The sequence below is a fragment of the Musa acuminata genome, chromosome BXJ2-9, assembly GCF_036884655.1.
Source record: "Musa acuminata AAA Group cultivar baxijiao chromosome BXJ2-9, Cavendish_Baxijiao_AAA, whole genome shotgun sequence".
Lineage (NCBI taxonomy): Eukaryota > Viridiplantae > Streptophyta > Magnoliopsida > Zingiberales > Musaceae > Musa > Musa acuminata.
Window position 1 is genome coordinate 7,779,543 of NC_088346.1, and position 14,059 is coordinate 7,793,601.

General features: G+C 38.0%; 1 protein-coding gene across 3 annotated transcripts; it reads right to left on the reverse strand.

Moving 5' to 3' along the window:
• Nucleotides 1–3,924: 3,924 nt before the first annotated feature.
• Nucleotides 3,925–12,838, reverse strand: LOC135585761 (potassium transporter 7-like). Of its 3 annotated transcripts, XM_065125306.1 has the most exons (11): nt 12,774–12,833; nt 12,352–12,643; nt 11,835–12,063; nt 11,487–11,735; nt 11,271–11,321; nt 9,231–9,491; nt 7,792–7,844; nt 7,567–7,681; nt 7,054–7,347; nt 5,778–6,300; nt 3,925–4,600 (listed from the first exon to the last, which is right to left on the reverse strand). In XM_065125306.1, exons 2-11 carry the CDS (start codon nt 12,607–12,609, stop codon nt 4,075–4,077), a joined length of 2,559 nt encoding a protein of 852 aa, XP_064981378.1. In that variant the 5' UTR covers nt 12,610–12,643; nt 12,774–12,833; the 3' UTR covers nt 3,925–4,074. The 3 variants fall into 3 exon arrangements, with proteins under 3 accessions (XP_064981378.1, XP_064981379.1, XP_064981380.1); XM_065125307.1 differs by having other exon boundaries at nt 7,093–7,347; nt 12,352–12,837; XM_065125308.1 differs by lacking the exon at nt 7,054–7,347 and having other exon boundaries at nt 12,352–12,838.
• Between the last annotated feature and the right edge of the window lie 1,221 nt (nt 12,839–14,059).

Sequence of the window (14,059 nt, forward strand, 5' to 3'; positions counted from 1 at the left end):
AACAGTTTAGATCGAGATATTTGTTTTACTTTTTGATAGTCAACGTTCAGATCCCACTAGAAATATTCAAACTTGATCTTGTTTCATGCTGTGTGTATCTCATAAGAACAGGGGAAAATTTCAACAGGAGGTAAGTGTGAGATCCATGGAATCTTGTTAGGTCCAGGTGCACTAAATGGTTTTCCATCCAATAAGACCATGAGACCAACTTGGGCATTGACATTATGTTATTGGATATGAATCTTGTTTAGTGGTTTCAGAGCTTGATGTAAAGTTCAACCCATGTTAGTTAGCATTCATTTTGAACACTTGATAAAAATGTTTCTCTACAGAATATGTATTGCATACACATAATAGATATCTTTCACGTTTTAATGTTCCATTTAAGGTGTAATATTATCGGTGGCCAAATCATATTAGAAATGAATGGGAACCTTCTTCTTCAACAGATTTAGTCTTGGCTATGATTCCTTCATCCATCTGATGACAAATCAAGTCGGACAAGATTTTGAAGAGTTGGTGGTGATCCATTCCATCCACAAATCTGGTCAGACCAGATTTTGAGGAGCAGAGAGGAGAAAAAGCTCGGCACATTGAGTGGAAGAACTAACATAATTTAAGCTTGGAAATCTACGGCAGCCATGACAAAGTAACCACAGGTGACAGGATCAACCAGATAATCGAGCTGCGATTCTTGGTCGAAGTCATCGTCTATGACTACAAATACTAATCGTTCTTTCGCCATATCGTAATCAATGCTGAAGAAATTTTTGACTGCTACATCTCTTGTGAATCCAATGTTCCTTCGTGGTATTTTCCATGGTTGCTTAAGCTTGATGTTGAACCAATGTTGAACTTTTCCATGCATGTCTCATGAAATAATCTTGGTGGGATGTAAGTGCTTTTCATGCCCAGGAGACAGAAGGAGATCAGTTTCTTTCTTGGTCAAGTATGTTGTATTGAAAATTGCACCTGCATTACCTGCCCTTGTATGTGAGAGACATGGCACTCCATGAGACAGACGACAGCTACATATTGGAGAGAAGACATTGTCAAAGTGGATTCGGCAACTGCATCAAGTCAACATTAAAAATTGGATCTTGGTAATATAGAAAGAGAAGTACAAGTTTGAGAGCTCCACTGGAATTTTGTTGCTGGTATTGCAAGTTTTCTAGTGATTATGCAGCCTCATGAAGTCCTTTTGCTAGTTGACGCATGTAAGCACGAGGACATGGATGTTTTTCTTAGTCTTATCACACAATTGTTGAGGAACAAATGCTAAAAGAAGAACTTCTTTCATAGCTGTCGATGACTTGTTCTATGTTCAATTGTGTGTACTATACAGGAAGGAGAAGGAGGAGCAAAGCCTCCACGAACGGAATCCGGTCATCTTGTTGCCTGATGGTACATTTCAAAGACATTGCATGGTGGCTTGGTGCAAGGCATCATAGCAAGAACATTAAAAACTCATGGCTCCATCTGCTCCACCATTGTCACATCTTCAACGTCATCAATCCAAGGGTGACAGATTGGACCGAGGACCACAAGATATCGATAGTCATCATCATCTCCATCTATTAGTGGGCAATGCCAGCTTGCTCAAATGGAAACTAGGATCTCCTGGGTGTGTCCATGGCCATGCCAGTTCTTAATGTAATGCCATGTCTGTTATATCAAACAGACAAGTCCCATCTGCTGTCTCATGGGCCCATGGAATGTTAGGGTTAAATGAGTAGATTATCACAAGACCTGTGTGGCATTAAAATACAGGGGAAGGTAGCCAAGTGCATGCCATGTTGGTGAGAAGCAATTGGATCTTCCTTGTTTGCACCTCCTCTTTGTGCTCGGTTTTGGTGTTTGTTTATGGGACACTTGCTCCCTTATTTTACTGATATATTTGTTTATACTGTTATGGTTCAGCATTAGGTGTGGAGAACGTGAAGCTTGTTTTGTGTGGGAAGTTGGTGAGACTCTGCAGATTACGCGTGCTTGAGAGTCAAAGATTGGACCCAAACATAGCGAATTTTCCTGTATTTTTTTTCTTATTCGTGTGTCGTAAACTTCTCGAGGGATGGCTCCACTTCCTTAATTCATGCATCTCAGTGATCGGATAAGATCAAGGAGAATAAAGATACAGTAAATGATTCAAACTCTCCAGTATTTTTATCTTCTAATAGAACACGTTTCTTCTCTCTGAGATTGATCAACACAAAGAGAAGCAGCAGCAGCAGCAGCAGCCTTGGGTGAGGTGAAGGGAGGAGAGCACCATCAAAATGCCCAGTTTGCTTTTGCGAGGTTTGGTGGTGGACAAGCGTCATCCGTTTCTTGCTGGAGAAGGATCCCTTGGCCTCCTCCGCTGCTAAGTTTGCTCCGCTTGCTGTCGATATGATCTTTTTCTTAGTCCAACCGATCTAAGTTGGGTCTTGGAATTGCATGCCTGGATTTCCAGGGAAAGGGAATGTTGATGTGGTGTTTGGGTGGCGTAGGTTGATACGGAGAGTGTGAAGAATGATGCCCATCCTTTGTCTCATAATGGAAGTAAAATAGTCCATTACTGTCCACTATTCTAAATGCGCTAAATCATATAAGCACGTAATTAGCAATAGAAGTAAGTGAATTGATACATCGGTCCCACTAAGATCACTACGTCATTGATTAAACGTGTTTGATAATTTTGTGCTAATAGAATGCAATCATGTAAAATGTTAAAATTATAAAAACACATGGCTAATATTAAGAAATGTTCACTATATTACGATGTCAATGGGACAGACACATCGTAAAAAAATAATAGTAATAAAGTAAAGAATATAAAAGAATTTTCTTCTTGTTCATCCTTATAATGAAAAAGACTTAAATGTTCTGAAAAAAAAATATAAAAGAAATTATAAACATGAGGACGGAAAGCATTTCCCCACTGCATGATTTGGAAGGGAGAACGCCACACCTGATCACCATTCCCAGTTGACATATTTTAAGGAGCAGAGTGATGCATTGCCGTACCTGGTCTCTGGATGACTTGTTTGATTTTGATAGTCCAAAGTGAAGGTTGGGAATGATGATTAGATTAAACGTTTCTGGAGCATTTCGAGAGCTTTCCAAGTTCTTGAAGAGGCGACGGCGACGCCACACTAACTCCACTCTCCCATCTGCTATATTCTATGGAGCAATGCAATGATTAACACCCATTACATGAGTTTTAAAAAGACTCTGCATGCAGTTCGCCAGCAACTTGGCACGTGTGTCTCCACTAATCGGAAGCGGGCGCCATTGAAGCTACGTTCAAAAGCTTAAGCATCATTATTCATGGGAGTATAGGAGTGATGAAGCAGAGAGTATCATCGAGATGCTTAGCTGGGGTTCATCTGCTGCGGACAGAGCAAGTTAGCATCAGATATACATTGAGCTTGTAGGAACAGAGGAAGGATTCTTGGCAAGATAAGATTGTCTCGGTCTGCTAATGCTTAGACTCGAGTGCCGTTTCTTAGCTCATAGACCGAGAATGCTGGGGTGCAAAGCTCCCTCGAAGGTTGTGTTTGTCCAAGTCGGTTTGTCGCCATCAGGACATGGGTTGGGGGGGTTGGGCTCCCACAACATTGGAATGACACCCTGCACAAATGTCTGGTTTTTCTGGTGGTGCTTTGAATTATCGAAAGATACGTGCAAAGACATTTGCAGCGTATATAAAACATCAGCAAGCCCTTCTACCACAACAAAAAGGGAGAGAATAGATGACTGCTTATTGTTCATTGCCTGCACTTTGATCACATAAACATCATCAAGAGCAATTTTCTACCACAACAAAAAAAAAAGGGGGGGAGAAGTTGAATGAAATAAATGAGCGAATAAGCCCATGTCGTGGTGAATGGACGAAAGAACAGACGTCAATCAGATAACAGCAGCCTACAAACAACTCTTTGGATATGGCAAAGAAAAAGCTTTGTTAGCATTCAAAGATCCAGGTCGGCTGAGACTACAAATAAAGCCACCCTTCAAAACAAACGCAAACATATGTGAAAGAAACTCTATTTGTTAAAATCTAACTCCAACATGAAAAAGGCAGCAACTGGGAGATCAGACCATGTAAGTCATGCCCACTTGCATCAGGTTTGTATGGGGAACACTCAACGATGCAATACCTCTTCTGCAATTTTTTCTCAAGAAAGCATAGAAGTAGTTTATAACCAGCTTCTTGATGAACCAAGATTCCTTTCTAGCCCTAATGTCACCATGCCCAAGAAGATAAACCACCCCTGACTCTTTTGCCTTGTGTATGAATGAAAGCTCCCGATCAAGGCTTTGTTGCGCATCTGCCACAACCTCATTATGTGGCTCATCAAAAGAAGTACTTACTTCTGAGAGTGTCTTGTCAATAGGGCTATAACCAGCCAGGAGTGGAACACCAAGGGAATAGACGCTGCCGTTGGGAGCCACAAGAATGTTTGAACAAGAAACTTCCTTCTCAGAATCTGTGTCAGCATCCTCATCACTCTCCAGTGAACGCTCTTGGGCTTCTCGACGAATGTACTTCTCAAGGCTTTCAATCAAAAGTTGTTCAAATGTCTGGTGATGTTCCTTCCGCACATCCTTGTAGCCGTATCTACATCGAGCAAATATAACTAAGCAATAGCAGACAAATTAATTGAAATAGTGTTGAACAACTGCACATGACCGCCGACCAACCGAGTGACCAGGGCAAGGTGACCGACCAACACATCAGTCCTCCTCTCTGTGTTTTATAAAAAAGAGGAAACTTTTGAACACTGAATATGTCAGACGTGTGCTAAAGAAAAATTTACGATGACATGTAGCTGTTTGAGATCAATGACCTGTTTCCCAAAAATCACAAAGAATTCATGAAAAAAAAAATACATATTATATAATTTTAACCTAACCCAAATTGTTTTTCATCATGAAATCTTACTGTTCAAATTTAGATCACCCGAGAGGTCTAACCTCATCCTTATAATCCAACTGAAAAAAAGCAGTTTCTTTTTATTCTAACATAGATCACAGTTATCAAGAACCAAAATTAACCAAAGAATCTTCATTTGGTCCCCTATCCAGAGATATGTTGTTGACCCATGGAGGATGCCACCACCAAAAAAGAGATCCCAGAAGGGACCGTCTAAGTTGAGGCACTATGTGGTAGCCATCAGTAACATCAGCTATCTTTACTCCTCAAATCAATAGTCTTAGCATCCTGTATCAGTTGCTTGGCACAACTTTAATCATAAGTATTTTATTCATGGTCTAAAACAGTCAGCCAATCCAAATCCAAATAAACTTTAACAGAAGTCGAAAGTTGGTTTATTCAACATTTTGAGCCCCACCAGCTTCAGATCTAGGATCAGCCCAGATCAATGACAGGGTGTTCTCAACCCAGATCAAGCAATGTGACTGTGTTGTCCTCTTAAGGAGTAATTTTAATATGAAAAGCCTGTTTAAATAATTTTAAACATCTTAAAACAATAACAGCATAGATAGTTATCCTTTCATTAGTTCCTTAATTTTAGATGATTACCTTTGTGTTTATTCTAAGACATTTTATATTTTTTTGTCAATTTTTACCAAGATGCAAATTCACCCTGTTGGGTCACGCAGTCAGACTAATCCAGATTCCAACTTCATTGACTGACAGATCCCTATTCAAGAATTGAGAGAAAACAAGCATGGTTTTACAAATTCTACCTTTTTCTCATCATTTATTTTTGTCATGCAGTCTTTACCCATGATCATGATATAAACATCTCCAAAGTCTAGTATGTGAATCTTACCGAGCAATGCAACGAAACATGTGATAGCTTTTAGGGCAGACCCTCCTGAAGAGAAACCTTTCAGTCTGTGGCACTACAGGAACTGGCACATATTTGATGCAGACAAATATGATCATTGAATGAATTGCTGGCAAGGTGGTCAGGAAATGACCAAAGATTGCAGGGATTCCTTTAACCAGCTCATTGTAAACCAAGCCAATTCCAGGGGCTCTAATAGTGCCAAGGTTACAACCCAGTTCCATCATCAAATCCATCGAAAGCTTCTGTTTCACTTCAGTTTCATACTTAAGTTTGCTGCCATAATTCCATATGTACATTATAAAAAACAACACTGCTGTAAAAACCAACATCACCCAGCTTCCATCCACCACACTGCCCAAAACTGAAGAGAAAAAAAGTAATTCCAACCCCAGAAACAAAGTTAAGAAGCACAACACAAACGTAATGTTGATCTGCCATATAAGAAGCATAATGATAGTTACTAAGATTGTGGTCATAATCATCACGCCAAGCTCAGCAATTCCTGCAGAATAAACCTATATCAATAAAGGAAGCCAACAGGGAACATATATTCTAATGAATGATCTACTCTGGTCAGTGAAAGAAAAAAAAATCTTAGAAAATACAGAAAAAGGGAAACAAAAGTATAATGAAATGGTAAGAACTGTTGTCAATGGAAATATATAATAGTAGACAGTCTCATGATCTTTACACTTCCTGATCAAAAGTTTATAGCGGCAAATACTAAAGAATCTCCAGTAAACTGAATCAAAACACTTCTACTTAGGCACCATATCCAATAGAGAGGAAAACCTGCTTAAAATGAAATGAAAAAAATTATTTTTTCCCTGACATGATTTTCCAATCAATTTACTAAGGTCAAAAGACTAGCAATAAGCATTCTCTTAGAAAAAGAGCACAGATTCCAAAACTTCCCAATATACTATTTTAGGCTATTCTTCCATTCAGGAAGTGGAGAGTGGAGACCTCGGACAATGTCTTACTAGTGCTAATCACTCTTTAAGTTAGTCTTAGCTATCTAACTGAATAACTGCTTATATCAAATCACTTAAAGAGGTGATCCAAACAAAAAGTATTGACTTCTTGGTAAAGTTCCTTTGACCCACACCAATATCCTATATCCCAATGCATCAGAAGATTTTTTAATCCAAAACCAACAAATTATCCATAATTTTTATGCTCAACCAAAGGCCCTCCGGATTAAAAGTATTTTTAGAACAAAACATAAGTGAAAATTAAGGCTTAGAAAATATACTTTTAATACAAAAGACAAGCAAAGGATAGGAATAAACACCATATGCATTGCCAATCTCATATATGCTTCCAAAGGTAGCAACAGATGCCACACACGAAACCAGCAGAAACCAGTTCATCACTGGAATATATATTTGGCCCATGAACTTTCGAGATGTGTGAATGATTTTAAGTCGAGGAAAACAACCAAGAGCTATTGATTGTTTAATGCATGAAAAAGTTGCTGTTGTCATTGCCCGACTTGCAATTAGCGCAGCTATAGTTGCTATGAAGAAGACTGGCCAGAAAGCTCCACCTGAAATTGTACATAGCAGTCATGTCCTGATATATTGCTGAACGTTAAAAACAGAGCCAAAACTCAAGCTTAGACCTAATTTGTTGATAAAAATTGTAATACTGCTAAAATAATAATGGTCATGTAACAATCAAATCACACAGAGGCCAAAGTATGAACTTGCAGATATGAGAGAAAAGAAAGAGTAACAAACCCAAGAAATAGATTGATCTAGCTTACTCGGGATAGATGAAAAGAAGACCTGCTGCTTTTCAGTTAAATTTTCCATAAGGAATGCAGCCTGACCAAGGTATCCCAAAAGAAGGCATGGCAGAACGAGAAACACAAAAGTGAGCTGCAATGAGGAGCTAAAGTAATCAGAACACGTAAAAATATAATATGAGGTTTTGAGAGATTTGAGAAGGGAAAAAAGAGGATAAAAATCCATAGTTCCCGATGCTTTACCTGGACAGATCTAACAGAGAAATAGCAAAGGTCAGCAAACATTGCCTCGGACCCTGAATTCAACCACATTGATCACTTAGTTTTATATAACAGTTTTAAATAATGTTGAACAACAGAGGAGCTGAGAAAAATTTCTACAGAAGTCTTTGTAGTGAGTAATTTAAAGATTTCAGTTTTTCCTTCACATAATCTCCATGTCATGATACCATTACTGGAACATACATATATTCAATCATATTGCCACATCAGTTACTTTGTCAAGTTTTATTAAGTTCAGCTTGATAGTGGTAAATACTTGGGATTCCTAAGCTTAAAAGGATAAAAAAACATGTTTATTATGGTCAAGAGCCCCAATTCATATCGACTAAATACTGAGCTGACTTTAGAGTATATAAGCCTATGCCATAACATCCTATTTTTATGGCATCTTAGCAAACTCAAATAGTTGGGAATTATGGATCCCACTGTTGTGTGTTCAATGCAACCTGAAGGTTTTCTTCCTTTCTTACTGTGATGATGGTTGAGGTGATTGATTCTTCAGTAACTTAAAAAGTTGAAAGTTCAAGTGTGAAAACAATCACATAAATTTTCCAAACTTATACATGAAGATGGTAAATATAGTAAACATATTGTATCATGGTAGATATATGCTGCCAACTGCTACTAACTATGTAACTGTGAACTGCCACTAATGAAAATTGCATCTTGGCACAGTGCCATAGAACTGAACTCCATGGTTAAGAGTCAAGACTACATTTGTGAACACATCAAATATAATCAAGTTTTTGCTTACTCAAGGAGAATTGCACAGTTTACTCAAAAATTATTTGGGTTCATTTATATCAATAGAGGTTATAATAGTTCTCAATATGGTTGATGACCTGCTCAGTAATAATCCTCATAAACAACAGCAGGATTTGACTGTTTGACATGGCTAGATATGATTTTGGCTATTTATGAAAATAGTAACCGTGTGGTAAACCAAAATCAGATTACCAAATTGGTACTGAGATCCAATTATTAGGCTGATTACTTGTTTTGATGATAGGCAAATACTGGACAACTATAGCCAAAATATTTATTATATGCATACTATATCATGAATGTCCAATGACAGGAAAAGATTTACTTATGACTCAATCATTTAAACTTTACAGATGTAATAAATAACCGAAAATGTTTGTTTGGTCATAGTAAGTTGCACTTATTCCTGAGAAACAGAGTAGAAACATGATTAAGGATGCATTTCTGCAGACATAGGCCAAGTATAAAATAATTGTATAGAAAGCTTGCCCCAAAAATTCAACCTGTTGCAACGGAAGATACTGTTGTTTTTTCATGAATTGATGACAAAACAAAACTTAATGGTGGTAACGAAGTCACCTGTAGTATACTTGTTCTTCGGCTTTGGTATAAATAATTAGAAACTTACTACTTACCAGTTGCACAAAGAAGACAACCCCCAAGAGACATCCACGCCTGAGTCGGATTTCTTTTAAAGAAGTAGTAGATATAAACAGGGCTAAATGCTCTTAAAACATATGTTCCATACTTAAGAAGATTGCATATTCCTACGACTCCAAGTGAGCAAAACCATATGAATAATGCAGGACCCACTAAAAGCCCCACTTTGCTTGTTCCAAACCTCTGAACACTGAACAAGACAATAAGAGATGCAATTGAAATCATCACCACTTCATCTGCAAAAAGGTTGCACGGTTAAGCAATTAAGTAAACTGATAAACAATCATAGAAAAATGAAAGACATCACAAACAAGCAAAATCTGATTTTCAAGCTCCAGTTTAAGCTTCGATATAATAGGTACTAAACATCATCAAAATCATCATGGATTAAAGAAAGCACCTGATGGGGCGTACTTTGCCTGGGTGTTCACAGTGAGAAAAGCTACATTAAAATTGTCTGGAAGATCTTGATACAATAATTGGTTGTTGCCATTTTCTTTGATTGTCATAATGGGTTACGGGTGGCAAAAAGATTCTCCAACCTATCCAACTTACCCAGTCCGACAGAGTGAGGCAGATATCCTAAGTTGTGCTGAAAACTGGGTTGAACATTTTCATTATTAATGAACGAAAACAGGATTGGTCACATATACAGAGTTCAGAAAATTCAATTTGCAATAAGCCTAGTTCTATTTGTTATGTTTTCTTAAAAAGCATAAATTTCTTTGTTGTTTTTACTTACCAAACTCTCAAGCACAACACCCCTTTATTTTCCTTGTCTTCTGCAGGAAGTTATGCTTCCTTTTTATGTAAATCTCTCCATAATTTCTAAAAATACTTGACACATCACATCTAATGATACCAAAAATAGCATATTAGTTGGCCATTAGATATCCAGCATCAATTGACCACTTTTACAACTGACAAAAGTAATTCATCATACTTTGACTGTCTACTCCTACTTTTCATAATTTGTTCTTTTATAATCTATAATCTCGCTTTTCTATGGTTAAGGATCATCTTCTATTTTTCTTATAACCATGTATATTCAAACATATGCCACATATTGAATATAATATTTGTTGTATCTAAGTGCGATAGTCCCTTTCTCTTTCGTGTAATGTGATGTTTGTAAAGAATCACAAATCACAATATCTTTCTTTTTTTGTCAATTCGAAATTGTCTCTGGGAAAGCTTGATGTTATTAAGTTAAATTGGGTTTGGACCAAGACCTTACTAAATATTTTGATTATATATTCACTAACTCACTCACTTTCACCCATTAACCTTCAATTTGTTCAAGACCAGATAGGCTTTCTGTAGAATTCTATTCTAAGCCTTTTAGAAAATTTGGCATTTGCATGATCATACTTCAAATTCTAGAGAACCATAGATATGGACAACCACACTAGCCCAACATTAGAATTTAGTATTAAGGACCTTAAAAGAAGTACTAAGACAACAACTCTAAGGGCGGCCAAGTGCATAAGCCTCTCGCGATGTAGGATCTAGAGAAGGTCAACATACAAAGGTTTAAATCTGCAGTTAAAAATAGTTTCCAGAACTCAAACTCTAGTCATCTAGATTACTGAGGAGCAACCAAACCATGACACCATGGTCATTGGCACTAGGATGACTATAATTGTCAAACTCATTCCAGATCTCAGCCACTATAGGACACTTTCAGTACAATGGTAAACAAATAAAAACTTCAAACCAAAAAGCACCAGACATCCATATACTCTTAAAGATACATATATAACGAGAAAGGCTGGAATAGCACAAATTTAGACTATTTATGCTTCATGTCACCCCTTATTGTAAACATTGTTTATCATAAGCAGTTAAGAAATTGTATAAAAAAATGAAATGAGCTCAAAAGGCATTGGGAAATCTTAACCGACTTCAAACACACAAAGGGATTACTTTCATATTAACAACAAATCCATTTAGCACAGCTTGAATGATAGTGGGAACATGCCTACGCTTTAAAAGAATTAAAACCACATTATTACCTTGTTCAACACTAGAAATTCCAACCTTCAATCCATTGAATGCTGACATAACTGCAATTTACAAAAAATAAATAAAATATGATTTTAAAAGAAAAACAAATATATGACATATATTAGTTAAGCCAAACAATAGGATGTTTTTTTTTAATGTTCTGTTCACAAATGTTGGCCAGCATACTAGCAGTATCTATTTTTCAAGAAAGATAATCTTACAACCTGACATTGCTGGAGTGACAACACCATCAGCAATCACCATAGAAGTACCAAAGAGAACCAAAATCAAAAGCAGCTTCTTGAGTGTTAATGAATTTTCAAGATACTCCTTGAGTTTTAGAGACCTTTCCAGCTCTGCTGATGGAACCTTGAGCCTGAAGCTCGATATGCGAGCATCAGAAGGCAATTGATTTGGAAGAAGGCTGGCCTTTGCATTTCTACAGATCAAAGAATATAAAGCAAAGGTCCCCCCTGCAAAAGGTGAAGCATAATGATAAGACACTAAAATAACCTCCTAGTGAAAAGAAGACTTGCATAAAACAAGATCCACACATATGACTCCTAGCGTACCTTCACCATCATCATTGGCCCAAAGAACAACCAAGGTGTACTTCACAAGTGGTATGAGAATCAATGTATACAAAACAAGAGAGAGTGCTCCTAGAACATCTTCCTTCTCAATAAGAGGATACTTATTAAGCATGACATCGAAAGTGTACAATGGGCTTGTCCCAACATCCCCAAATACAACTCCAAGTGTCTGAAGTGCAAGCACTATCTGTCTTCCCAGACTAACATCCTGCACAATTAAACAGAACGACTTCAGAAAGCAATTATTGCAGGCAAACACATTTTTCCAAAAAAGATGGTTCTTTAAAGCAAGCAAGTCTAAATCTAGAATGTTGAGACTAGCATAAACTGTTTCGTTAATCAAAGAATCAATCCTTTGACGTGCCTCAGAAAACAAAATTGAATTTACTTGAGCTGGCAAATTTCTTGCACAATCACCAGCAGGATAATATTGACATATGATGCAAGCCAACATGAAAAATTCAAGAAAGCTATCATTTTGAGAACCAATACTAACCTCAAAGTCATTCCTGTGTGCACCAGGGACCTCGAGAGCCTCGACATCGAAGGAATCTATCCGGGGGCCGGTGCGGATCAGCCTCTGCTCCACATTGTCCTCTTCCTCATCGGAATACAGGCTCATCCTCCGCGACGATTCCTCCCCTTCCTCCTCCGAATCGTCCTCCGAATCCTCCTGGTCCCGGGCGGCCCATCTGGATTCGGTTGAGTCCATCTTGGCCAGTTGCCCGTTCCCCCTCGCCAATCCCTCCGCCATCGAGCGCCTCGCCAATTACTCCCTGAACCGATGCCTAACGCATTGAGAACCACACGAATGTCACCAGAAACGGATGGAAACGGATCGATCAAAGGGAAGACGACGAAGAACAGATCAAGAATCGAGAAGGGAAAATGAGAGAGACGGAAAGCGAGAAGAAAAACCCGAGGGATTGGGAAGAAAAATCAATGATCGGAGGATCGGGAAGCGAACCTACGAGGCGCATATCCCGGATGGACAAAAAATGAGGACATATAATAACGTTAACTTGCAAACGGTGTTATGGGTGAATCGTATGTCTGGAACGCGTCAGGGAACACAAGCTTCTGCGTAGACAGGTGGGCCTACAGAAAGAACTAGGTTGAGGCCAACTATTTGGTACAGGGAAAAGGTGTTCCCTGCCTGAACCAAGACAAGTAAGATCCACCCGACCTTATGGCGATGCTTCCTAACGTGGTTTTGCTTAACGGCGGCACAACGGCCGTAGCTTGGGACCAGAAATTAACGACTGTTGAGTAGTTACATATGTAAGTTGGATCTGTGAGTATAAGAAACCGTAAACCTACATATTTACTCGCTTTCTACCTGCCTTGTCACCGGAGCAGCCAGTGGGCAGTACAATACGCTGCTGCCCTTCGCTGACAGAGCAGGCTGGTGCCACGTTTAAGCCATGCACGCGTAGAAAATTATGTAGGATCCTATTTCAGTACCACCATCCAGAGATTAGAAATACTCGGTTATTCCTTTTGAGGGAAAAAAGCTAAGTAAATAATAAAAATCAAAATCGTTAGCGACAAGCCAAATAAATACGTCGGTAAATAAATATAATCGTAAGACAAAAACCAAAACTTTGCTGCAAAAAATAATAATAATAAAATCTCAAAAAAATAAAAACTCATAAAAAAAATTCAATCAAAATGATCTTCAATTTGGCTCTTTCAAGAACCTAATTAATGATTCTCTTCCAATAAGTTGGAAAACAATAAGAAACCTCGAAAAAAAAATTAAATTCTTTAGACGAAAAAGTCAATATCCCAAGCAGCAGCAGCTCAACATTCTTTTCGCAAAAAAATTGTAATCCTCAGGCACACAAGAGGTCAGAATCCCAGATAAGCCAAAATCTAAGGAGAAAAAAAATACTTCGATAACTGTAATTTTTAAAAATATGTATAGACAAAGTAGAAACACTATTTCACATAGAGGAAACACACTCCAATGTACAGAGGAAACACTATTGCACATAGACAAAGTCGTCATTGTAGCTCCTTGTTATCCTCACACCAAGTGAGGAGGAAATAGGGGCATCAAATTCCAATGTATAACCAGCCATCATTCCTTTCACCAATCTCACATAACTTGCTCTAATATTTTTGAGGAGGAATAAACTCGAAACTTTCCCTTAATCAGAACTATGCTTCATCGTCAAAATTTGTATTTCATCTAATAAAAC

Excerpts from the sequence above, each read along its gene's own strand:
- LOC135585761 (XM_065125306.1), bottom strand. The coding sequence starts at position 12,609 with ATGGCGGAGGGATTGGCGAGGGGGAACGGGCAACTGGCCAAGATGGAC. Across the intron at positions 11,736-11,834 it reads GGCCAATGATGATGGTGAAG|GGGGGACCTTTGCTTTATAT; the intron begins GTACGCTAGGAG and ends CACCTTTTGCAG. Across the intron at positions 6,301-7,053 it reads GCTTGTCTTTTGTATTAAAA|GAATTGCTGAGCTTGGCGTG; the intron begins GTATATTTTCTA and ends TTTATTCTGCAG.